Genomic DNA, 27,329 nt, shown 5'->3' with positions numbered 1-27,329 from the left:
TTAAAGACATGGACTTCTGAAAATTATACAACGAAAGATCCTTAGTCTACTTTTTATAACTCTATTTTATTTTTATTCATGCGTCATTACATAATATATATATATAATTAATTTATAATGGTATACAGGTTGGTTTTGAAGAAAAATGAACCAATTATGCTACTAAGAAATTTGGATCCTTCAAACGGATTATGCAATGGTACAAGAATGATATGCAAAGGTTTTGACAACAACATTATACATGCAGAAATAATGATGGGGCAAAATGCTTTCAAGCATGTGTTTATTCCAAGAATTCAACTTTCGCTGCCAGAAAATGAAGGATACCCATTTAAATTCATCAGAAAACAAATTCCAGTACGTTTATGTTTTTCAATGACAATAAACAAAGCACAGGGTCAAACAATACCCAACGTTGGATTGTATTTGCCACAACATATTTTTTCACATGGACAACTATATGTCGCACTATCAAGAGGTATATCGATGTCAACAACAAAAGTTTTGGTCATGACAGAGCAACAGAAGAGACGAAGGGGCACATACACCAAGAACATTGTCTACAAAGAGATATTAGGTAAGATACAACAACATAACATGTTATTAACTCATATAATATATTAATTACAAATGTTATACATATCACGACCTTAACTAATTGTAGTGTTTATATTTGCAGGTTCAGAAAATATTAACCATATTTAAATTCATCTATTACATCAGTGTAATGACACTCATGTTCTCATTTCAGTTTCATGTTGAATCTATTTTGACGTCAATTACTATTATACATAGTTTATTCACGTGATATATAATTTTCTTACAAACAAACGCGGCTTACACTTGCAACGCACGTACCCAAAACTAGTACTACAAAAATATATAACAACGAGACATGACTTGTTTGAAATAGAACACACATAAATAAACACATATATGAATGATGGTGAGAGCTCTCTCTCGAGAAAATATATGCAAAATCTCTGGAAAGATGAGAGTAACTGAGCAAGTGAGAAACTGCTCTCATCTTTTTCTAATATAAAGGGATTGGCATGTTTTTTTTTTTTTTTTTTTTTTGTTAAAAAAGAAAATAATGCAGTAACAGATCTTTAATGTTTAAAACAGAAAAAATGTAAAATAAAATCTTGCCATTCAAATTTCTCCAAAAAGAAAGACCATTAAAATTATGAAAAGACCAAAATTGTCCCTGAAGTATCGGAATTGGTTCAAAAATGTTCTCCGTCCATATATTTGAATAAGAATTCCTTTACCGTTATTTTTTTGGCTCACATTACCCTTTTTACTAACAGAAAATTCTGGGAAAAAATTAATTAATGGATATGTGTCATTGTCCCATTGCCCAACTTAAAATTCACCCTAAATATAATTAAACACACCCGTAACCCGTTCGAATATTGACTCACTCCGATTTTAAAACACATCCCTCTCTCTCTCTGCCTTCTTCTCTTCGTTGCTGCTTGGGCGGATTCCACCGGCGAATCCGCTGGTAATAACAACAAACACAACAGTCTCATCTCACTTGCAAATTATCAATAGAATATTCCTTTTACTAGACTTAATCCAGTAATCTAATCCAGAAAATGGAATCCATGGTAACAAAAAAAGAATTAAAAAAAATTAGTGAAGAAATTATCTAAAAAAAATGTCAACTATTATTAGTACATCATATGAATACAATGTGTGTGAAATGTGACAATTGCACAATACCCGTCACACAAAATATAAAAGCTTACATATTAATAGAGCAAATAGCGAAATAAATTTAAAATAGAAATGCACATTACAGATACAGTAAAAATTTGGAAATGATCCTCAAATTTTCATAGAGGAATAACAAAAAATGGTGAAGAAAACCCCTAGAAATTTCGAATAAAATAAAACTTACACAATAAAGGATACGCATTACATAAACAAAAAAGAATCTAAACTTTTGGCATAAAGAAGAATATGATACTTCCTTCCATCTTACATAAAAATGATTCTAATAGAGAACTCAATTTTGGGTTTGCCTCGTGAACAATCATAGACATACAATTCGTACAAATATGGATGGCAATGAGGCGAGGCGGGCGGGCGGGGCGGGTTTACTCTTATGCGAGTGCGGGGCGGGGAGGGGCGGGTTGCGGGTTTAATACGGGTTCGATGCGGGGCAACTTTGAGTTTTATCTTTTTGAAACAAAGCAATTATTTCAACTGCAATTTCACATTCTTCTTCACGAACTATTTTGATTTATAATTAACCAATTTGCATAAGTCTCAAAAATGATATTATATAAGTCAAGATATCATATTAGTAATAGGAAATGATATTAGCCCATTTATTTTGGAAAATCAGCATAGTACTCTCTCACAAAAAGAACAGTACCGGTCTTCCACACTATTTCAAAAAACATTTACAAGCTAAATCGTGAAATCTCGCGAGCTTCTATCATTAAGCATATTAGAAACAAATAGCCATTTGACAGAAGAATGATTCTAAATTTAGAATTATAGTTTATTCACGAGATTTGATCTTAGTATATCACAAAGTATAAGGTATAAATATTTATGTTTATGTGATTCTATCAAACTCTCCATTTTATAAAATAATAAAATGTCAAACTAGTTTGTTTTAGAAAAAATTAAAGAAAAAAAGAGAAAAAAATTAAGTGGGGCGGGGCAGGTTGAAAACTGAAAAAATATCTATGCGGGGCAGGGCAGGTTGAAATTTTTGTGGGTTTTGCCAAACCCGCCCCGCACCCTCCCCATTGCCATTCCTACGTACAAAAATACTCATAAACAAAAATGGCGAAGAGGCAGATGGGGTGTGTGTGAGAGAGAGTTATACTTTAAAATTGGGGCGGGTTAATATCCGGGCAGCTTACAAGTAGATTTAATTATAATTTCGCTTAAGGTTTACGTTAGGTCAATGGAAGGGTGACACATGAATATTAATTAGTAATATTTTTTTCTTCGAAATTTTTTGTTAGTAATAAGAATAATGTTGAGCTCAAACTATAACGGTAGGGGTATTTTTATTCAAATAAGTGGACGGAAGGTAATTTCAATACTTGAGGGACAATTTTGACTCTTTTCCGTTAAAATTATTAAGGCCCCGCTGAAAAGTACTGCAGCAAATAATAAAAGGAGAAAAAAGGCCTTTGGAAATCACGGAACTACCCCTAAATTGAACCTTCCTTTTCCTTGTTATACAAGTAACTCCAACTCATATATAGTCCTTTTATTGAATTCTCAATTACCGAAAACTCTGTCAGACTTCTCCGCAATGACTCTACTCGCTCCTCATTCGGTAGGTGTAATAATCTTTCTCTTCATTCCTCGCTCTGTGAATTCATTGGCTTTTACGGCCAAGTTTTTAGTTGATATTTTGCTAATTAATTTGAAAAGTATTAATTAGTATTTGGCCAAGTTTTTAAATATATTTTGAGGTGTGTGTTTTTCGTTAGTACTTTTGAGGAGAAGAAATATTTTTTACGGCTTTTACTTAAAAGTATTTTTTTTTTCCCTTGGTGAAACTTTGGAAGAAAAAAAATTCTTATGGCCGAAAAAAAACTTGGGTCAAACAGGTTATTACTCTACTTTGCGCATGTCTTGTTTAAGGTACCTTTGCATGGTGTTGTTTCGAAAATATAGGTGTTGAATATAGGGTGTGTTTGGTTTCCACAAAAAATATTTTGGTAAGCAATATAATCTAGGGGAATACTATGGGGTGGTAGCCGGTGGGGCAGGGGGTAAGGGTGGGAGTGGGGGTGTTGGGTCGGAGGAGACAATATAGCTGAAATGCTGCTTATAGAACTTGCTTTCTCTACTCTTACCAGAGAAGTCATTTTCCTATTTGAAGGAACTTGTTTTTCTGGACAAAATATTTTCCAAAATATAATGACCAATCAAATATAGGAAAATTGAAAAATATTATTTTCCTGCATACACCCATAGTCTGTTGTGATTGTGGTGTGAATTGACCTAAAATTTCTTTAAAATGCATTACTGAATGAATTTATTAGCCGTATTTCTGTGTGAATTTACATTCTTTTTTCTAAACAGTTTTTCTCTGTTTTGCACCCTTTTTTAGTTTACATTAGCTTTATTTGGATCAGTTTGCAGAATTTATTCTTCTTTTTTATTTGTTGGATTTATAGTTGCTGAATTCAAGCTGCCCTGATTGTGGTGTGAAATTGGCCCGAAATTTCTTTAATATGGGATACTGAATGAATTTATTAGCCGAGTTTCTGTGTGGATGGATTCACTTCCTTTTTACTGTTTTACCTGTTTTGCTTATTTTCTTTTGGGTTTAAACTTTAAAGTAGCTTAAGTTAGGTGTAGTATTGCAAAATGTATGAATCTTTTTTCTTTTGGATTTATAATTGCTGAGTTAAAGCAGTATGAAATTGACCAAAATTATTCTGAAGTGCGATTGTGATGCTTAACCCACCGTGTTGCTCTGTGAATTCACTTTGCTTTTAAAGTTATTACTCTGTTTTCCGTTGCTTGGTGGAGTTAAAAAAAAATGATCTTTTGGATGCATACATGCTGAATTTAATAATCGGATGTATTGCGGTGTAAAGTTGACAGTAAATTTCTCTTTTTAAATGCGAAAGATTGATCAAAATGTTCAAGCTTTGTTTGATCGGATTCTAGTAAGTTTGAGTTGGTTAGCCACCTTAAAAAAGTAGGGCTAAATTTTTTCTGCAAATTGGCATTACATATCTTCTGATGAATTCTGACGGCTGTCCATCGGCAACGTAGTATTTCCAGCCGCATGAATTATGTCACAACTTAGGCTGTTGGAAATTTAAAAAATTCGAGTAGTCTATATTTTGGCAACAATTAACCATTTGAACTTATAATATATTCAAATGAGTATATGCTTGTTTATATACGTGAAAGTTACGAGGAAAAGATTTATGCAATGTGGATGAGAAGGACTTAGCCGAGCATCTCAGGGTGGGTTTCTACTCAATACTGTTGATTTAACTTTTCATTCTATCTTTTATCAACCTCAACTTCAGATAACACTGAAGAAAGAGCAAGAAGAAAAGGAAAAAAAGAGAAAGGAGAAAGTAGAAGATGGTCTCTACACAATCATCAAGGTTTCTTTCAACTTTTAGTCTCTATGCGTTACTTCTTGTATCTTTATATTTAGGAAACGTTCTAACTGAAAATTTCTTTTCATGTTCAGGTTGCTCGTGATGAAGACCTCGCTGAACAAATTGGAAAGGAGATGTATTTTGATCTTGTGGATCATGATAAAGTGCATGCTTTTCATATTCAGAAACAGATGCCATTTACTCAATTCAAGGTACAATTATCACTCTGTTGCATTTTTCTCATAGATTTGAAAAGTTATAGCCATATTGTTCTTACCAAACATGATGAGCAATTGTATGTACTGCGTGAGAATGAATTCAGTTTGACCTTGTTTATTAAAGAGGCGTCATGTGAGATATGCTGCTTCTACAACTTGAAATACGGAATGTAAACTTGTGTACTTCTGTTTTATATTGAGTTAAAATGATAAAACTTCAAATTCTGAGTGCTAATGTAGGTAAAATTGAAGAGAATACAAATAATCTTAAAAATTGAGAATTCTACTGGTTAGGGTGTGAGGGTTCACAAAATTATTTCTAATAAATGTCATTGGTCAATCACTGATTCACTGTAAGTCTTAAGTATGGCATGTGTCTTATGGTACATCTGCTTCCAGGATGTAGTAGCTAAGGTATTTCGTATACCGGCACAATTTCAACGCTACTGGCTATGGGCGAAACGTCAGAACCATACTTATCGGCCTGATCGTGCATTGACAGTTCAAGAGGAAGTTCAATCCGTAAGTTCTATATGAAAATCTTATATTTCTGCAGTGTGCTCTTCGTCTGATTTATGACTGCAGTCTTACTGGTGATGTTCTTTGTACATTTCATGATTCATATTTTGTCTCCCACATAAAATTTGTTCTCTTGGCTTATCCCATCACATGAAAGTAAAGAGGAATGATCTTAGGATGATATTCTTGTCGGTGGTGTGAAGCTATCGGCCATTACCAGATAATTCATCATCCATGTGTGATCGGCAAGCTATATGGGATAGTTTGATTCATTAATTTCTCGTTCTTGATATGTCTTCTACTGAAAAAAGAGGCAATAGGTACGGTTAATCAAATTTGTATGTTTGCAAGATTAAAGACAGTAATATAGTTAAGTGTACTCAACTCGGTACTTCTGATGAAAGATAGCACATACCCGGTGGAATAGTCGAGGTTTGTGCAACCTGACAAGGACACCACCATTATATAAAATAAAAAAAGCTACGTGGATTCCAATCCACTAAGGAAATTGCAATCTTAACTCTGTTTCTTGAAAATTTTGATTAAGAACTTGGCATCCCCCAATTTTGACTTGCTTAGAAAATAGATGTCTTCAGTTGCTAGTGAATAGGATCAATTTTTTCTGATGATGTTGGTTCACTGGTTACTGGTCCACAAGTCCATTGCTCCCTCTCTATCTCTCTGTTTCTGCCGCTAACTCCCTTCACCACACCTTCCAGACATGTTTTTTGATAGGACTCAACGTCAGAACGCCTCAGGCCCCCTTGAGAGTGATTTTCTTGAAGAGTGACAATTATGGCAATGTTTCTTCTGTAGTCCATGGTTTCTTAAAAAAAGTAGCTCATGGTTTCTGCAGTCTGTTAAACAACGGGACCACTTGATTAACTCGGTGTTAATGGTCTTACATTATGTGTTCTCAGGTTGGTCAACTGAGAGAAGGAAATACTGCTGAGCTAAAACTGTTTCTGGAAGTTGAATTATGCCTGGTAATGCATCATTTTCCTACTTTTCTTCCCTTTTTGGTGATTCACATGTTGCATGTTTTCTCTGTGAGGCCTTATTCTACATGTTCTAATTTTGCATTTTTGTTTATTTTGTGCATTCTTGCAGGATTTGCGACCTTTTCCTCCACCTGAGAAGACCAAGGAAGATATCATTCTATTTTTCAAATTTTATGACCCTCTTAAAGAGAAGATTAGGTATTACATCTTGATTCTCTATTGATGGAATACTTTCACTAAAGTAATAATTGTCATGTTTGAATTTATGATCTCATTTATTTTGACAAAGCACGACTACAAGCAAAGGTGCTTTGTAGTTTTACTCGATCTAGAGGTCTAAACAGACGTCGTAGAGAATTGACTCTACACGGTAGTTGGCACAAATGTATGATAAAAAGGGGCAGAAAGAAGAAGAAAACTAAGTCAAAGCTTTGGACTTGATGACACCATCATGTTAATATTTTTAATTCAAAATTAACACCCATATTAGTTGTCATTTTTCTCTTTTATACGTCCTTTAAGAAACTTTTAATAGAAAAGGTTTTTTTACTACAATACCCTTACTTATATCTTTAGTCATTTAACATATTAATCTCTTTACAATAAACATTCTCTTTATTTATGTGCCTTGTCTACCAATACCAAGTCTAAAACAAACTCACTTTGACATGTCCAAGTCAGATGATGCATATGAAGGCTTCACTGGCATAGAGTAGATAAACACACATTCAGGAATAAACTAAATGAAAACACATTGGAAGAATAAGTATAAAAAAAAAAAAAAATCTAATCTGGCTTCAACATTGCACCCAAATGTTGAAAACTAAGCATGCAAATTGACGTTTTCTAAATTAAATTTCTATTGCGCTCATAATCGTTTCCTCCAAAAAAAAAAAAAAAAATTCAAAATGACATATTGGAAAAAATTTCAGCTTGAATTAAATTACAGGAATAGTAATGGACTTGACTAAATGTTTAGAAAACCAAGGTTTTTACAATCTGAACAATCATAACATTACTAATTTCTACTCTTCCATTTAAATTTCTATGCTAGTTTTTTACTTTCAAGGACATTCAATACTTAGGGCAAAATGGGGGGAAAATGATAAATTATACTTTTGATTTTCTAAATTGACAATTATTTTGGACCATATATATTTAGTAAGGAGGACAACAAATATGGACCGGCCGAGGGAGTAATGAATTTGAAACTTGAAGCGTTGTTAAAGTCCTGAGTCCAATATTGTCTCTTATCTTTGAAGGTAGGTCTATTTTTGTCCCTCAAATATAGCTCTGAGCATATTTAGTCCCTTAAGTATGCTAAAGTTGAGCACCTTTAGTCTCACTAACACGGGGTGTTAAAAAACTAACGGTGTTACCCAACTCTGATTCGCGAAGTGAATGCTTTGAAGCAAAACGTTTTCTCTCCTTTTATTGGATAACGTAAATTGTCGCTTTAATTTCTCATTTTTAGAAAATGTCTTCTAAAATTTTGACCTTGAAAATATCCCCTTCTGTGCGAGTTTTCAATGAGAAAATAACATTGTATAGCTATTTTAAAAAAATAGCCACAAAATATATATATATATATATATATATATATATATATATATATATACACACATATAAACACACACACACTTTGTATGTTAATATACAAAAATTATACAAATTTTAAATACTTTTTTCTCATGTAAATAGTTTCTGGCACGGGTTAAAAGTGATAATACAACTTGGTTATTCGTTTTGCTTCAATAATATGCTTAGAAGTGATCCTGGCAGCTCTGTTTTTTTCAAATTTTAACTTTTCTTTTTGGAAAAATCGGCTGAAAATTTTAAAACGTATATATGTGTGTGTGTATATATATACACACACACAAAAAAATACAAATTCTATACATTTTTCGGCTATTATTTTTACAGCGACTATACAATATCATTTTCTCATTGAACAATTGCATTTTCAAGGTTAAAATTTTAGAAGACATTATCTAAAAATGAGGAATTATAGTGATAATTTGCGTTATCCAGTAAAAGGAGAGGAAGCATTTTGCTTCTGAGAAGAAGATTTGCTTCACGAATCAGAGTCGGGTAACACCGTTAATTTTTTAACATATTGTGTCAGTGAGACTAAAGGTGCTCAACTTTAGAATACACTAAATATGCTAAGGGTTAGGGTTATATTTGAGGGACCAAAATAGACCTATTCCCAAAGATAAGGGACAATATTGGTCAAAAACTGTTAAAGTCCAACTGTTTGGCGCTGCATATATGAGGCACCATGATGTGGATATGGTTTCTGGTCTTTCTCCGTTTCATTTCCTTTTGTTGTCAGGTATGTCGGACGGCTTCTTGTAAAAGAAAGTGGCAAGCCGTTGGAGATATTAACAAAGATTAATGAGTTGGTTGGCTTTTCGCCTGATGAAAAAATTGAACTTTTTGAGGTTAGTTTTCTTCTTCTCTTGCTACCATTTTGTTTCAACTCTTAGCATATGATATGTGATTTTTCAGATTTTGTTATTCTCAGGAAATAAAATTTGAACCCAACGTTATCTGTGAACGCATTGACAGTAAGCGGAGTTTTCGTGACTGTGAGGTATGCACAATCAATTTCCAGTTGTTTGGGGTTTATATGCCCTTGCTGGTGCAGTCAATCTATTTCAATAGTTTTTTCTTTTGTTTCTTCTGCTGGATATATTAGCAAAGAAATTTATTATGCAATACTGGTCTGGCTTTGCAGATAGGAGATGGGGATATAATTTGCTTTCAGAAATCCCTTCAAAATCAATGCAGTGAACAATACCGCTTTCCTGAGGTTCCTTCATTTTTGGAGTACATGCACAACCTCCAGGTATGTGCTGCACGCTCCTATTGGAGGAGAGTAATGGAAGGGGGTAAGGGTTAGACAGGAAAAAAGGGTGAAGAAAAGGTACTGGTCGGGGAGTTAATAAGACATATGTGGAAGCTAGTCGTTGTAATTTAGAAACTTCCCTCCGGAAATCACTTATGTCGGTAAGATGCCATGGCTGGACGTAGGAAAATGCTAAATAATTAAATTGTTTATTATCTATACATTTCGGGACAGTGAAATTTAATAAATAATTCATTTATTTAGTAAATTTCAGATGGCTAGCCGCCTGGAAAAGTAGCGCTAAAATTCTCTTGCGAACTAGCACCACATGTCTTCAGATTGGTCCGATGGCTATTCATTGGCAACTTAGTATTTCCAGCCGTATGAATTATATCAGATCTTAGGTCGTTGGAAATTCGATAACTTAAAGTAGTCTACAATTTGGCAACAATTCATCATTCGATCTTGTAAAATATTCAAATGTGTATATGCTTGTTTATGTACGTGAAAGTAACAAGGAAATTGTTATACACAATTTAGATGAAAAGGACATGGCCGAGCATCTCAGGGTGGGTTTCTATTGCCAGTACTCAGATTGAATGTCTACTCCTCAGAAAGTTTGATAGAGGTCTGTGCGCGGACTGCAAGGTCATCCCGAGAACCTCACGACCTAACATAGGCTTCTGGTCATGGATTTGGAGATTATGAGGAAGCGAAGAAAGTGGGTTGTGTACGGTCTTCCTAGGATCAAGTGGGGAGCTTTTACTAAGGTGAGAGCCCAGGAGTTGGAGGATAAGTTGTTGGCTATGGGGGCATGGAGGAGTAATGGGGATGCAAGTGGTATGTGATCGCGACTGGGAATTGCATTTGGGAGGCTGCTAGGGATGTATTGGGGGTTTCGAAGGGCCTCTCTGATAGCCACAAAGGTGGATGGTAGTGGAGCACTGAGGTCTAAGGTAAAGTGGAAGCCAAGAAAGCGGCTTATTTGAAGCTTTTGGAGAGCATGGACAAGGAGGAGAAGAGGACGAACAAGGAGCGGTATACTGTGGCTAAGAAGGAAGTAAAGTTAGCAGTTACTGCGGCTAAGACTGTCGCGTTTGAGCGCTTGTATGACGATCTTGGAGGCAAGGGAGGGGACACGAAGTTGTACAGTTTAGCTAAGGTGCAAGAAAGGAAGGCCCGTGACCTGGACCAAGTTAAGTGCGTCAAGGATGAGGAAGGTAGATTGTTGTTGGACGAGGCTTTGATTTGACAAAGATGGTAGACGTATTTCCATAAACTCCTAAACGAAGAAGGGGATAGGAATATTGTGCTGGGTGACTTAGAAAACTCCGAGAGTCGTCGGGACTTTGGATATTGCAGGCGTATAAAAGTTGAGGAGGTAGAGGGGGCTATGCGTAAGATGAGCAGGGGAGAGCGACCGAGACGAAATCCCGGTGGAATTTTGGAAGAGCGTGGGTACGTCGGGCTTGGAATGGCTAACTGGGCTATTCAATGTCATTTCTAGGACGAAGATGATGCCCGAGGAATGGAGATGGAGTACGATGTTCCCGTTGTATAAAAACAAGGGTGATATCCAAAATTGCAATAATTGTCGGGGTATCAAGCTATTGTGCCATACTATGGGTGGTGGAGCTGAGGGTGAAGAGGATTGTGTCTATTTCAGAGAACCAATTCAGATTTATGCCGGGGCGTTCCACTACAGAAGCTATTCACCATGTTTAGGGGGTTGATGGAGCATTATAGAGAGAGGAAGAGGGATTTACATAGATTGTTCATTGACTTAGAGAAGGCTTACGATAAAGTGCCGAGGGAGGTGTTTTGAAGATGTTTGGAGGCTAGAGGTATTTCTGTTGCATAACAACAACAACGAACCCAGTGTATTCCCATAAATGAGGTATGGGGAGGGTAGTGTGTACGCAGATCTTACACCTACCTCATAAAGATAGGGAGGTTGTTTTCGATAGACCCTCGGCTCAAGGCACAATGGAGATAAAGCAACAAGTAGCAAACATTAGTAACAATAATACATTAAGGTAACGTGCACGAATGAAACATGTAATAGTAAAGAATCATGAATAAGATAACACAAAAATAGTCTTAGTACCACTGGTAAGCCTAGGATGAACACACTACTAACTGTCAACCTTCAACTCTAATCCTCGACCTCCACGTCCTTCTATCGTGGGTCATATCCTCGGTAAGTTGGAGCAACGACATGTTCTGCCTAACTAGCTCTCCCCAATACTTCTTAGGCTTGCCCTTACCCTTCCTCAGACCCGCAATGGACAACCTCTCACACCTCCTGACCGGAGTATCTATGTCTTTCCTCTTCACATACCCGAACCATCTCAGCCTCGACTCACGCATCTTGTCCTTCACAAATGCCACTCCTACCTTGTCCCTAATAACTTCATTCCCGATCTTATCCTTCCTGGTATGACCACACATCCATCTCTGCACCTCATCTCAGCTTCTTTCATCTTCTGGGATTTCTTGACGGGCCAACACTCAGCCCCATACGACATAGCCGGTCTAACCACCACTCTGTAGAACTTGTCCTTAAGTCCAGGTGGCACACTCTTATCACACAAAACCCCCGAGGCAAGCCTCCACCTCGTCCACCCCATTCCAATACGATGGGTAACATCCTCGTCAATCTCCACATTGCCTTGAATAATCGATCCAAGATACTTGAAACTCTCTCTTTTGGGGACGACTTGAGTACCAAACTTCACTTCCACTCCTTCTTCGTGCATCCGATCATTGAACTTGCACTCCAAGTACTCAGTTTTTGACCTACTCAACTTAAAACCCTTAGACTCCAGCGTCTCTCTCCAAACTTCCAACCTAGCGTTAACTCTCTCACGCGTCTTATCAATCAGAACTATGTCGTCAGCGAATAGCATACACCATGGCACCTCCCCTTGTATGTGTCTCATCAGCACCTCTAATGTTAAGGCAAACAAAAGCGGGCTAAGAGTCGATCCCTTATGCAACCCCATCTCTACTGGAAAATGATCTGAGTCTTCGCTCCCTCGTACATGCCCTTAATCACCCTAATATATGCCACTGGGACACCGCTAGCCTCCATACATCTCCATAGGACCTCTCTCTGGACTTTATCATAAGCCTTCTCCAGGTCTATGAATACCAATTGCAAGCTCTTTTTCCTTTCCCTATATTACTCCACCAATCTCCTCACAAGGTGAATGACTTCTGTAGTAGACCTTCCTGGCATAAACTCGAACCGGTTCTCGAAAATAGTAACACTATGTCGCACCCTCCTCTCCACCACCCTCTCCCAAATTTTCATAGTTTGACTCAGCAACTTGATACCCCTATAATTGTTGCAGTCCTGAATATCACCTTTGTTCTTGTACAACGGGATCATCAAACTCCACTGCCACTCCTCAGGCATCTTCGTCCCCCTAAAAATGACATTAAACAACCCAGTAAGCCATTCCAAGCCTCCCCACCCCGCTTCCTTCCAAAATTCTACTAGAATCTCGTCAGGCCTAGTTGCCTTACCTTTGCTCATCTTCTGCATTGCCCCCTCAGCCTCCTCGCTCCTAATACGCCTGCAAAACCCAAAATCTCTCTGACTCCTTCAGTTCTCCAACTCTCCTAGTACGATGTTCATGTCATCTTCCTCGTTCAAGAGTCTATGGAAGTACTCCTGCCATTTACGCTTAATACCTGCCTCTTCTACCAGAACCCTACCGTCTTCGTTTTTGATGCACCGAAATTGATCCAGGTCCCGAGCCTTCCTCTCCTTGATCTTGGCTAACTTGTACAGCTTTTGTCGCCTCCTTTGCCCCCAAAGATCCTCATACAATCGCTCAAAAGCTGCAGTCTTAGTTGCCGTGACTGCCAATTTTGCCTCTTTCCTTGCCAACTTATAACGCTCCCTACACATCCTCTGCTCCTCCTCATCAATGCACCACACTAGCTTCAGATATGCCGCTTTCTTAGCTTCCACTTTTCTTTGGACCTCCTCATTCTACCACCAATCCTCTTTGTGGCCTCCCGAATAACCCTTCGATACACCTAACACCTCTCTAGCAGCTTCCCTAATGCAGTTCGTTGCCGTGGTCCACATATAACTCGCATCCCCACTACTCCTCTAGGCCCCCATGACCAACAGCTTTTCCCTCCACTCTTGCGCCTTTGCCTTAGTCAAGGCTCCCCACTTAATCTTCGGTTGGCCGAACACCGCTCTTTTCTTCCTTACTCTCTTGACCTCCAAGTCCATTACGAGGAGTCTATGTTGCGTCGATAGACACTCACTCGGGATAGCCTTGCAATCAGTGCACAAGCCCCTATCACCCCTCCTAAGAAGAAGGTAATCAATCTGAGTCCTGGCAACCTTACTTCGGAAAGTGACCAAGTGTTCCTCCCTCTTCTGGAAACACGAATTAGCTAACACCAGGTCAAATGCTTTAGCAAAATCCAACAAAGAGGTATCGCCCTCATTCCTAACTCTGAAACCTAACCCGCCATGCACCTCGTCATAACCCCTAGCAGTCACCCCAATATGGCCATTAAAATCACCCCTAATGACGAGCTTCTCAGAGTGTGGAATACCACGTACAACCTCATCCAAATCATCCAGAAGTGCCTTTTGACCTCCTGGCCCAGGCCCACCTGAGGCGCGTAAGCACTAATCATGTACGATGGTGCTATTACGGACATGTACGATAGTGCTAAGACTCTGGCGAGGACAGTGGAGGGGACTCAGAACACTTTTCGGTTGTGATGGGGCTGCATCAAAGGTCAGTCCTCAGCCCATTTTTGTTTGCCCTGTCGATCGACACGCTGACGCATCACATTCAATGGGAGGCGTCGTGGTGCATGTTATTTGCAGATGACATTGTACTGATTTACGAGATGCGTTGTGGTGTTAATGAGAGGTTAGAGGTATGGAGACAGACCCTAGAGTCTAAAGGTTTCAAGTTGAGCAGGACCAAAACAAAATACTTGGAGTGCAAGTTCAGTGGCGCGACTTTGGAAGTGGACGAAGACGTGAGGCTTGATTCACAAGTCATCCCTAGGATAGAAAGTTTCAAGTACCTTAGGTCTGTTTACAAGGGAATGGGAGATTGACGAGGATGTCACACACAGTATTAGTGCCGGATGGATGAAATGGAGGCTCGCTTCTGATGTTCTGTGTGATAAGAATGTGCCACCAAAAACTTTAAGGTAAGTTCTATAGAGCAATGGTCAGACCGACTATGTTGTATGGGACGGAGTGTTGGCCAGTCAAGAACTCCCATGTCCAGATGTTGAGGTGGATGTGCGGGCATACTAGGTTAGATAAAATTAGAAATGAAGTTATCCGGGACAAGGTGGGCGTAGCCCCTATGGAGGACAAGATGCGGGAGGTGAGACTTAGATGGTTCGGGCATGTGAAGAGGAGAGGCACTGATGCTTCGGTGGGGAGGTGTGAGAGGCTGGCATTGGCTGGACAACGGAGAGGTAGAGGCAGACCGAAGAAGTATTGGGAAGAGGTGATTAGGCAAGATATGACGTTTCTCTAGCTTACTGAGGACATGATCATGTATAAGAAGGTGTGGAGGTTGAGAATAAAGGTAAAGGGTTAGGTAGCCGAGTGTTGTCCTTGTTTGGAATAATAGCTTTGATAAACAACTTGGTGTCTTTCGTGTCTTTTTCGTATCCGTGGACTTCTGTTACTACTTGATGTTGTCTTTTGTTTTGGTTTTATGATTGCATTATCTATTGTTAGTTTTGTATTTTCGCTTCAGTTGTCAGATCGATTTGCTTGTTATTGCCCCTCCCCTTTCCCTTCCTGAGCCGAGGGTCTACCGAAAATAGCCTCTCTGACTTCTTAAAGGCAGGGGTAAGGTCCGCTTACACTCTACGCTCCCCAAATACCACTTGTGGGCACTTGTGGGATTACACTGGGTATGTTGTTATTGCTAGTTTCTTTCTATTGGTTCAGTCAAAGTAATCTTTTATCAACCTCATATTTCAGATAAAACGAAATAAAGGCCAAGAAGAACCGGAACAGAAGAAAAAGGAAAACGCAGAAGCTCATCTCTACAAAATCATCAAGGTTTCTTTCATCTTTTCGTCTCTATCCTTTAGTTCTTGCATCTTTATACTTCGGAAATTTTTAGCTGAAATTAGTCATTTAATTTCAGGTAGCTCGTGATGAAGACCTCGGTGAACAAATTGGAAAGGAGATTTATTTTGATCTTGTGGATCATGATAAAGTGCACAGTTTTCGTATTCGGAAACAGATGCCTTTTACTCTATTCAAGGTACGTTTATCATTCCATTGCATTTCTTTTTCTTGTAGATTTGAAAAGCCATGCCCATACTGCTCTTTTCAAACATGATGAGCAATTGTATATACTGCCTGAGAATCAATTCAGTTTGCCCTTGTTTAATAAAGAAGCGTCATGTGAAATTTGCTGCTTATACAACTCGAAATATGGAACGTAAACAACTGTACTTGTGTTTTATATTGAGTTAAAAGATAAAACATCAAACTATGAGTGTTATTGTAAGTAACAACTAAATAAAATACAAACAATCATTAAAATTGAGAATGCGTATTTCTCAAGGTTAGGTTATGAGGGTTCACAAAATTATTTATGCTCTCTCAGGCACAGGATAAACATATTTCCTGTGATCATCATTGGTCAATCACCATAAGTCTTAAGTATGGCATGTGTCTGATGATACATCTGTTTCCAGGAGGAAGTTGCTAGGGAATTTGGTATACCGGTGCAATTTCAACGTTACTGGCTATGGACAAAACGCCAAAACCATACATATCGTCCTAATCGTCCATTGACAGCTCAAGAAGAAATTCAATCCGTAAGTTCTGTCTGACAATCCTATTTTTCTGTAGTATTCTTGTGGTCTGAATTATGACTGCAGTTTTACTGGTGATGTTCTTTGTATATTTCATATTTGGTTTTCCACAAAAAAAAAAAAATTCTCCTTGGCTATCCCATCACATGAGAAAAAAGAATGATCTTAGCATAATATTGTTGTCAGTCGTGTGAAACTATCGGTCATTACCGGACAATTTCTTATATTTTCTGCAACTATATGGGACAGTTTGATTCATTAATTTCTTGTGCTTGATTTGTTTTCCATTGAAAAAAGAGGCTATAGGTAATAATCGATTTGTATGTTTGCAAGAATAAAGAAAGTAATATAGTTAAGTGGACTCAACCTGATACTTGTGCTGGGGGAGATAGCAGGTACCCGGTGAAATAGTTGAGGTTTTCGCAAGCTGGCCAGGATACCATTGTCACAAAAAAAGTTATGTGGACTTCAATCCAATAAAGAGTGTAATACTTATTGCAATCTTTACTCTGTTTCCTGAAAATTTTGATTATGAACTTCACATCCGCCAATATCGCTTTACTTAGCAAAATAGATATCTTCAGTTGCTAGTGAATTGGATCGATATTTCTGATCATGTTGGTTCATTCATTGCTGGTCCACAAATCCATTGCTCCCTCTCTATCTCTTTGTATCCCCTTAACTCCTTCCTCCCCACCCTCCGGTAAGTATTGCAACCTGTCGGCCCCCTTGAAAGTGATTTTCTTGAAGCGTGCCATTCTTCTGTAGTGCATGGTTTCTAACGTGTTTTAAACGATGGTAGCACTTGATTAACTCACTGTTAATGATCTTACATGATATGAAATGTTTTCAGGTTGATCAACTGAGAGAGGTTTCAGATAAAGGGAATAGTGCTGAGCTAAAACTGTTTCTGGAAGTGGATTTATGCCTGGTAATGCATCACTTGCCTACTTGTCTTCTCTTTAGGTGATTCACATGTTGCATGTTTTCTCTGTGAGGCCTTATTCTACATGTTTTACGTTCGTGGCTTATTTAACTTTGTGCATTCTTGCAGGATTTGCGACCTTTTGCTCCACCAGGAACGACCAAGGAAGAAATCCTTCTATTTTTTAAACTTTATGACCCTCTGAAAGAGAAGATAAGGTATTGCATCTTGCTTCTCAATAGCAGGAATTCTTTCAGTAAAGTAGTGGTTTTGATGTTTGAATTTGGGATCTCCTCATTTATTTTGACAAAACACGACTGCATGGGAAGGTGCTTTGTACTTTTACTCAATCTAGAGGTCTAAAACAGACATCGTAGAGAATTGAATGTGACACTGTAGTTAGCATAAGTGTATAACTCTTTGGACTTGATGAGGCCATCATATTAGTAGGGTAATTTCAAAATTTAATGAATTTGAAACATGAAGTGCTTTTAAAGTCCAACTTCTTGGAGCTGCATATGTGAGAAGACATGCTGTGGATGATGATCTTTTGGTCTTTCTCCCTTTTCATTTACTTTTTGTTGTCAGGTATGTTGGACGGCTTTTTGTAAAAGGAAGTGGCATGCCGCGGGAGATATTAACAAAGCTAAATAAGTTAGCTGGCTTTTTGCCGGATGAAGAAATTGAACTTTTTGAGGTTAGTTTTCTTTTCTGTTGCTACCAGTTTTTTAACTCTTAACATATGATATGTAATTTTTCAGGTTTTGTTTAATCTCAGGAAATAAAATTTGAACCCAATGTGATGTGTGAACACATTGACAGTAATCTGAGTTTTCGCGGTAGTCAGGTATATGCAATCAAGCCAGTTGCCACCTTGGGTTTTTATGCATTTGATGGCGTAGTCAATTTTCTTTCAATAGTTTTTTCTTTTCGGTCAATTTCTTTCAATAGTTTTTTCTTTTTGTTTCTTGATTTACTTGCAATGAAAATAATGTGCAATACAACTCATGTTTGCAGCTTGGAAATGGGGATATTATTTGCTTTCAGAAATCCCTTCGAAATCAAGACAGTGACCAATATCGCTTTCCTGAGGTTCCTTTGTTTTTGGAGTACGTGCACGATCTCCAGGTATGTGCTATTGTGCTGCACGCTATTATTCTGATATAGTTCCCTGGAATATGAAAGATTGTTGCAGTACTGCAATAGATTTTGACGATAGTTATATCTTAATCACAAGGCATTAGGCATACGACAACAGAATTGACACAAAGTAAAGGCAGCAAGAAGTATAAGCAATCCATGCCAATGTCTGATAATTATGTGGGAGGGGTGGGGGGTGGGGTTCAAAGATAAGGGTTTAAGCGTATTCTTTTTTGACGGTCATATGAAAGTGATAGATCAATTGTTTATTTTTATCAATGCTGATAAGGGTTTAAAGTATTCTTTTTTGAAGTTCATATGAAAATGATAGATCAATCGTCTATTTTTGTTAATGCTAATACATCACAGTTGAAAGTCCGAGGCGGATCCAAGGTTTAATTTGTATGGGTTTCTGTAACGACCTCGAGTAAATTTTCAATAGTAACTTGGTTCACATTCAAACATTTATAGATATTTAGTGAATTTTTGGAATAAATTTATACTGTTTTGACAAAAGGTACTGTAATCACGTGAAAGCGTAAGTCACAAGTTGGATCCACCCTTGTTGAAAGTTGATAAAAAAAAACGTGGATAAGAATATCTGAGTGTATCTAAGGAAATTCAAGATCAGGTCATTTGAGTTATAATTGTCCCAGCAATAAACACTCATTGTATTGCTTGTTCATCCACAATACAACCATCCAACAACATGAGGTGATTCAAACAAACCCTAGAATAGGTGTTAAGTTTATACTTCCTCCGTTTCAATTTAGATGATATATTTTGATTTGGTACAAAGTTTAAGAGAAAAAAGGAGACTTGAACTATATGGTCCCAAAAGCTTAAGGGGTAAAAGCTTTGTAGGGTCATGCATTCGTGTGGCTATAAAAGTTTTTTATTATGGGTAAAATAATAAGTTTAAAGTTAAATTGCTTTCAAATATAGAAATATATCATTCTTTTTGGAATAGACTAATAAGGATAGTATGTCATTTAAACTGAACCGGATGGAGTATTTAATTTCCAACTCACGAACACTTCCCTAATCTCTTCATTTTTTACTCGGTGCTCTAATATTGTTCATGATTGCAGGTTATTAAAGACAGATTCCCTCGAATCCAATCCTTAGAGACGTACTTTCAGGGAAGGAAATGAAGTTGCTGCCTCTCTTGAAGGAATGAACCGAGCCAAATTTCAACATCTTTGCCTATATACTAGTTCCACCATTATGTTCTACTTCTCATATGAGGATAGAGAAGGATGGAACAAACTTTCCTAAATGTAAATATTTGGCCTGTCTTGGTAATTTAAGTGCTAGTAATAGCACTATGACTATAACGACAATTACTAATAGTATTATTTATACATATTAAGTGATTTTTAAAATCAAATATAAAGTTTGTGTCAAAGCTTTTGGGTTTTCCGAACCCATAAGCTCAATTGTGTCTCTGCCCCGGAAAGGTTCAGCTTTATATATAAAGGTCATGTGTTAGTGAAAGATTTAGAGAGATTTGATTTTGAGAAAATATCTCGTGTTTTCTGTATTGATCAGATACCTCACTGTACATTGTACTATTTAACAGCTACAAAAGGAATCTAAGGAAATAACTAATTATACACTTGTCCCTATTCTATTAGCTACTATATAATTAATCACATGTTATTTACAAATTAATAAAATAATGTGGAAAATGAAAATAAGGGGTTGTCTGCACCCAGCCCATACATCGAATATCTAACTAGTAGCAAATTATCTGAGGCCCAATATCAGAAAGCCCAGTTGCTTGCCCAAACAAATATTCAGACAACCTCAGAAGTATCGAAGACCATTATATTCTTCATCTTCATCTCTTCTGTACTCTTCTCCATGGTCTTCTTCCTTTCTTCTTCTACCCCTTGTGTGGTTCCATGGATCACAAGATTAGTATGGGGTTTCTTCATCTTAACAGTTAGTAAGACGTGAAGATATTTGTATAGGGTGATATCGCAACCTATGTGAAATAAGGCCTTTTCATTGTTTTTGCCTTGTTGCTCCGATAAAACCTTAACTCTGCGTGTCAGTGTATGTTAACACTCCTTAAATCTTGTAGTATTTTGAGTTTACTAAACTAGAAACTCGGTGTCAAAAATATTTTGGAATGAATTGCCGCAAGAATCATTAACCGAAAATGGACATGCTTTTTGGATTTCAATTTGACTTCTCTCATCTGTGATCAAAAGTAAAACCATCACGCTTGTGACATAGGCAAAGTTCCAAACTATATTTTGAAAAGGCAAAATACATAGTTTACCCATTAACCTTACACTTAAATTCCTGTTACACACCTTTCCTCCACGGGCAACTTTTTACACACCCAACCTTTGCAGAATGTGTCTAAGACACACCTTCTTTGACCAAGACCTAGCATGTGTAAAACACCAAGATAGAAGCGTGTCTACCAGCTAAAATACTGTCTAAATACTTATTTAATTCCACGTGTCAGCAAATCCCTCATCTTCCCCACCCTCCCTCTATCTCTATCTTGTTTTTTCGCCGGCCAACCTCTACCTCCAGCCCTTCTCTTCTTTTTTCATCCTTTTTTTTCTAAACCTTTATTTGTTCAGAACTCTCTGTCCCTTCTTCACTTTCCTCATCAACACCACCACACGCCATTTTCCTCCATTGAAGCATTTTTTTTTTGTTTAAATGTAACTGATATTTTAGATTTGAAATACTCTCGCCTTACTATTAGAATTATTTAGTTGGGATTTATGCTGTTGATTTGGAACTCAAATGGGTTCTTGAAATTGAGCAAAAATTTACAAGCTTAGAGTATAGCAATCCAAATTATAAGGGGCTTATACTCGTTCTTTTCTTCTCTCTTTTTGTTTGAATATGAAAATATTGTTTCTATGGTGGTGAATTTGGGTGAGAAGGAGTCTGAGATCTTTTGCTCGAAAATGGTGGGTGGTTGTTATGTTTTTTGTGGCAGCCATAAATTTTTAAAATGGAATGAACATTTGTTGTTTTTGGGTGAAAATGGAAGTTTTTTTTGTGTGTTTATCACTTTGAAGGTTGAAAATACAAGGTTTCTGGCTTTGCTTTGACATGATTTTCCAACGACTAAGATGAAGAATATGGAGTATCGTTTTTAAGTGTTTTTCTTTTATTTTAAATTGATGACACGTGTTAGAATCTTATTGGTGCATGGAATACACTTGTTGAGAAAAGGTGGTCAAATACTAAAGTGGTGTGTATTAGACACACTTTTAAAAGGTTGAGTGTGTAATATTATTTTTCCCCACAGAAAGCGTGTAACAGGGATTTAGTCGATAATTCAGGTGTCAATTTATGTATTTAGCCTTTTGAAAATTGTCTAAATAAGCAAGCATGCTGCAAGTGAAAAAGTGAGAAGTATTAGAAATTAATGCTAATATATAAGTGGTATATTGAGGAGAAAAATATATAGAAATATAGTAGTTGGTGAGTGATAAAAAAAAGGTTTATTAATCCAAGTTTACATGAAAATGTAAAATCAATTGCATATATTAACCAGTGCTAGCATATTGTCATGGGGCATTTGCATCTATACCCGTTTTTGGGTCAAGATTTAACTTGTGACCACTTTGCAAAAAAAATTTGCAAGCGTACCCATTTTCGCGTAAATTCAGCATACAAGGCTGAAGTAGCAAAGACAATCACACAAAACTTCAACATTCTAGTAGACGGACCTGAAGCAGCAAGTGTGCTGAAGTTTTTTGTTTGTAATTGTTGAACTTAAGCATAGTAGCCGAAGTTTTGTTCTCTATTTGCTGAAATTTTTATTTGTACTTGCATTAAATAAGCTGAAGTTTTTTTGTCCTGGATTCATTAGTTTTGTCATTAAGCATTTTCAAAAACTTCAGCAGAAGATGTTGAAGTTATTTAGTTCATTTATAAAAACTTCAGCACTAAATAAGCTGAAGAATTTTTTGTCGTGGATAAGCTTTTTCAAAAACTTCAGCAGAAGATGCTGAAGTTATTTAGTTCATTTGTAAAAACTTCAGCACTAAAAGCTGAAGTTTTTTGTCCTGAATTCATTAGTTTTGTCATAAAGCTTTTTTAAAAATTTCAACAAAAGATGCTAAAGTTATTTAGCTCATTTGTAAAAACTTCAGCACTATATAAGTTGAAGTTTTTGAAAAAGCTTTCTAACATACTACATAAATAATCAGATTGTGTAATTATTTATAAGCTTTCTAACTTACATAATTATTTATAATTTATTTTTAAATAATCTGATAAACATATTTATGGCAATCATTCCATGAACTGAAGTTTCAGCACCAACAGCAGCAGGAAGAGGAGGAGGAGGAGGAAGAAGAAGAAGAAGAAAAGAAGAAGAAGAAGAAGAAGAAGAAGAAGAAGAAGAAGAAGAAGAAGAAGAAGAAGAAGAAGAAGAAGGATGATGAGGAGGAGGAGGAGGAGGAGGAGGAGGAGGAGGAGGAGAGGAGGAGCAGGAGGAGGAGGAGAAGGAGCAGAAGCAGGAGGAGGAGCATAAGGAGGAGGAGGAGGAGGAGAAGAAGGGGGAGTAAAAATGGAGCTGAAGTTGTTTAAAAAGTGGATACAAGTTAAAAAAAAAATAAAAAATAGGTATATGTTAAATGGGGCGACCAAATAGGGCGCCCCGTGCAATTTCTACTATTGTCATGTTGTTAATAGTACAAACTATAGTTGAAAATTGTCAAGTAAGACAAACTTTTACAATAAGGTGCAAAAATCTCAGTTTCTTAAAAATTTAATTGGTCCATTAATAATACTGGTTATCCCATGATACAATAGTCCGACATCAAGTATTCAAAATAAGCTTTAGACGAGATGTTAAGTCTTGATTTCCAACATATTATTACTTTACTTTATCGAACGAAAATATTTTTTTAAGTCTATTTGTAATAAATGTATTTTGCTTTTTCATTAGACTCTCTGATATACCAGTATAGAAGAGAAAAAAAAAGTTCAAATACATCAGCAGCCCCTTAAAGTTATCCTCACTTTTCACTTACACACTCTATCTTAAGTCCGTTTCATTTGCACACTTCAACCATATCTCATATGTGCCATTTAGGGGCGGACCCACGTGTAAAGTCCTGGGTGTTGCAGCACCCACTGACTCCGACGGGGACTTGGTATACTAATATAGAAATTTTATGAAAACTGATATAATATATTAGCAAGCATCCATTAACCAAAAAGTCTAATGGGTGCTTTGGTTTGGAGTTTGAAGTTTGGACGTTTGGAAACCTTGATGTCGCGAGATCAAATCCAGTTGGCAGCGTTTTTTGTTTTCCATTTCAAAAAATAACACTTTTCCTTATTAAATGATCGTTGACTTCCTTGTTTGCTTGTTTATTACGTACTTGCCTTCCTTTACTTTCTTTTTCCCCATTTTTAATTTTTTTTATTTCCCCTTGTTTACTAATTAGATGAGGAAAAGGAGAAAAAGAATCCTCCACTAGTTAAAATATTGGTAGGCTTTCAAAAGCTACCAAACCAAAATATTAAAACAGCTCTCGGGCATCGCCTTCTCCAATTCTTTTTGTAGGTTTCGCAATTCGCAGGTTACAAAGTGAACAACAAGTTTTCTTGACCTCCCCATCTCAAAATTAAAACACAAGGTAATAAGATTTGGTATTTTGATTTAAGCTAGAGATTTTGGGTATAAATAACAATATTATATCGAAGATATTGGGTTTTACAAATTACAATTCTTATTATCTATGCTTTGTAAAATAAATTCAGTAATTTTTTTTATGAATACACCCACTGATTGTAATTATTTTGTGAAAAATAAACAATAGTTATGTTTACTTGTCAAAAAGTGAAAAATAAATTTATCTCTATTTCTGACTTAATTTCAAAACTGGTTTTCTTGGGGATAAATGTAGGTTATTAGCATCAGTTTGTGCGATTGGTGAATATATCCTCATTGGCTCGTTGCTTAAAAAAATTGTAAGTTTTCATCTTATCTTCCGAAAGAATAAATATTTCTAATATTTTTAGTGATAAAGAAGTGTGATCAATTTCCGGTGCAATGTGGTCAAATATGTTGTTATTGCTTATTATTTGTATTGTTATAGAGGTGCATGAGTTCCCCAATAGGATTAAGTTGAATTATAATTGAATTATAGTTGAATTTTAAATTTAATCTTATTCTGTAGGAATATTTCATCAAGCTGTGTGAATTGAGATGGATAGGTTTGTCACAAGAACGAATATTGGGCAACCAAGTTCTAGTTCTACTAATCCATCTATTGCTTCAACCATAGCTCCAGAAATTTAGAGGGACACATTTCTTTCTGATCTTGATTTAGAATCTCTCAACGCTGATCCGGGAGATAGAAAGCCTATTACAGAATACAACCCTAATATACGTGATGAAGTTAGAAGACATTATATTCAAAAAAAGCCTTGTCAGCTTGCGAATCATGATTTTCCTAAAACTAAGTTTGGGAAGATAATGCGTCAGTTTTGTCTTGTTGGTTTAAGGGTCAACATTCTAAGTGGTTGGAGTACGGTATATCAAAAGATGCTGCATGTTGTTTGTGTTGTTATTTGTTCAAAAATGAACATGAAAGTCATGGAAATACGGGAGATGCTTTTACAAAAAATGGCTTTAAAGCTTGGAACAAGGCTATTAAAAGATTTAAAGCTCATGTTGGAGAAGTAAATAACATCCATAAAAAGTGTCTCAATAGGATGATTGATTTAATGAATCAATCACAATCAATTCGCACTTCTTTTGACAAACAATCCGAGAAATAAAAAAGTGAGTCTCGACGTCGCTTAAGTGCTTCAATCGATGTGGCAAGATTTCTTTTGAGACTAGGTTTGCCATTTCGTGGGCATAATGAGAGTCAATCTTCTACAAATAGAGGTATTTTTCTTGAGCTTTTGCAATGGTATGGGGATATTGATCGGGATGTTGGAAGCATTATATTAGAAAATGCTCCAAGAAATGAAATGATGTGTTCTCCAAGTATTCAAAAAGATATTGTAGATGTTTGTGCTAAAGAAACAGTCAAAGCTATCATTGAAGACATGAATGAGGATTTTTTCGGGATACTAGTTGATGAATCAAAAGATATATCACACAAGGAGCAAATGGCACTTGTTTTGAGATATGTTAACAAAGAAGGCGAAGTCATAGAGAGATTTATTGGTATTGTTCATGTTAGTAATACATCGGCTATGTCATTGAAAAAGGTAATCTGCTCTTTTCTTTCTAATCACTCATTAAGTCTGACGCAAATACGTGGGCAAGGTTATGATGGAGCTAGTAACATGCAAGGAGAGCTAAATGGTGTTAAGACTTTAATTTTGAATGAGTCTCTATCAGCATAATGCATTCACTGTTTCGCTCACCAATTGCAATTAACACTTGTGGCTCTTGCAAAGAAGTATTCAGATGTAGATGACTTTTTTGTATAGTTACTAATGTCTTAAATATTGTTGGAGCATCTTTTAGGCGCAGGGATTTGCTTCGAGAACATCAAGCTGAAAAGTTAGAAGAGTTGCTCAAATCAGGTGAAGTGCATACTGGACGAGGATTAAATCAAGATCGTGGGCTTCAACGACCAGGTGATACTCGTTGGGGTTCTCATTATAAGACGTTGGATAACCTTATTGTCCTATTTCCATCGATTATTCATGTTCTTGAATTTACTGCACGTGAGTGTCCAAACTATGCTGACAGAATTGTTGCTAAAGTCTTATGGGTAAGATTAAGGAATTTGATTTTGCTTTTATGTTGCACTTGATGTTAAATGTTTTAACAATAACAAATGAGTTTAGTTGTGCGTTACAAAGGATGGATCAAGATATTATCAATGCTATGGGACTTCTTGCTCTTACATAGCAATGATTACAAACGATGAGGAAGAGTGGATTTGGATCTTTAATGGAAAATGTCTCTTCTTTTTGTGATAAACATGATATAATGATTCCAAATATGGACGCTCGCTACTTTCCTTGGAAGTCGAAGCGTAGGGCTCTTGATGTTACATATTCTTATCATTTGCATGTCGATGTTTTTATGTTGTTATAGATTTGCATTTTTAAGAGCTTAATCGTCGCTTTGATGCTGTGAGTATTGACTTACTCCTCGGTATGGCTAGCTTAAATCCCGTTAATTCATTTGGTAATTTTGATAAGAACAGAATAATGAGGTTGACCGAATATTATCCGAATGAGTTTGATAGCAGCCAGCTTCGAGATCTCAGTTGTCAGCTTGATAGTTTTATACTTTATGCCTATGGTGTTGACAAGAGGTTCTTTGGCTTGAAGGGAATTAGTGATCTTGCTAAAGTGTTGATTAAGTCATATCTGCATCAAACTTGGCCACTTGTTTATTGGCTAATCAAGTTGACTCTCATTCTTCCTGTTGCTACAGCTTCTATGGAACGAGCTTTCTCATCCATGAACTATATCAAAAGTGAACTTCTTAACAGCATCAGTGATGAATTTTTAAATAGTTGTTTAGTTTGCTATGTAGAACGTGAGATATTTGCAAGTGTTAGCAGTGACGCTATTATTCATCGTTTTCAACATATGAAAAGTCGTCAAGCACAGTTGTGAGTTGTGACTAGGGAAGTCCTTTATTTGTAATGATAACATATTAACATTATTATCTGACTCGTGGCTAGAAGTCATTTTTGGTAATGATAATAGTAATCATGTTTTCTCATTAACTTTTTCATTGCCCCGTTC

The 27,329-nt window shown here is 36.6% G+C and overlaps 2 protein-coding genes across 2 annotated transcripts; both read left to right on the top strand.

Moving 5' to 3' along the window:
- The first annotated feature begins 3,256 nt into the window (after positions 1-3,256).
- Positions 3,257-20,001, top strand: LOC104229970 (ubiquitin C-terminal hydrolase 12-like). The gene is made up of 18 exons (XM_070174316.1): positions 3,257-3,310; positions 5,031-5,111; positions 5,201-5,320; positions 5,726-5,848; positions 6,766-6,831; positions 6,956-7,044; positions 9,182-9,290; positions 9,374-9,442; positions 9,587-9,697; positions 15,693-15,773; positions 15,862-15,981; positions 16,421-16,543; positions 17,394-17,471; positions 17,595-17,683; positions 18,054-18,162; positions 18,244-18,312; positions 18,483-18,593; positions 19,697-20,001. Exons 1-18 carry the CDS (start codon positions 3,287-3,289, stop codon positions 19,757-19,759), a joined length of 1,635 nt encoding a protein of 544 aa, XP_070030417.1. The 5' UTR covers positions 3,257-3,286; the 3' UTR covers positions 19,760-20,001.
- A 5,585-nt stretch (positions 20,002-25,586) lies between these two features.
- LOC138868432 (uncharacterized) lies at positions 25,587-27,197 on the top strand. The gene is made up of 3 exons (XM_070145985.1): positions 25,587-25,923; positions 26,052-26,291; positions 26,683-27,197. Exons 1-3 carry the CDS (start codon positions 25,587-25,589, stop codon positions 27,195-27,197), a joined length of 1,092 nt encoding a protein of 363 aa, XP_070002086.1.
- The last annotated feature ends 132 nt before the right edge of the window (positions 27,198-27,329 follow it).

Source organism: Nicotiana sylvestris, chromosome 5, assembly GCF_000393655.2.
Source record: "Nicotiana sylvestris chromosome 5, ASM39365v2, whole genome shotgun sequence".
NCBI lineage: Eukaryota > Viridiplantae > Streptophyta > Magnoliopsida > Solanales > Solanaceae > Nicotiana > Nicotiana sylvestris.
This window is presented reverse-complemented; position numbering and strand designations above follow the sequence as displayed.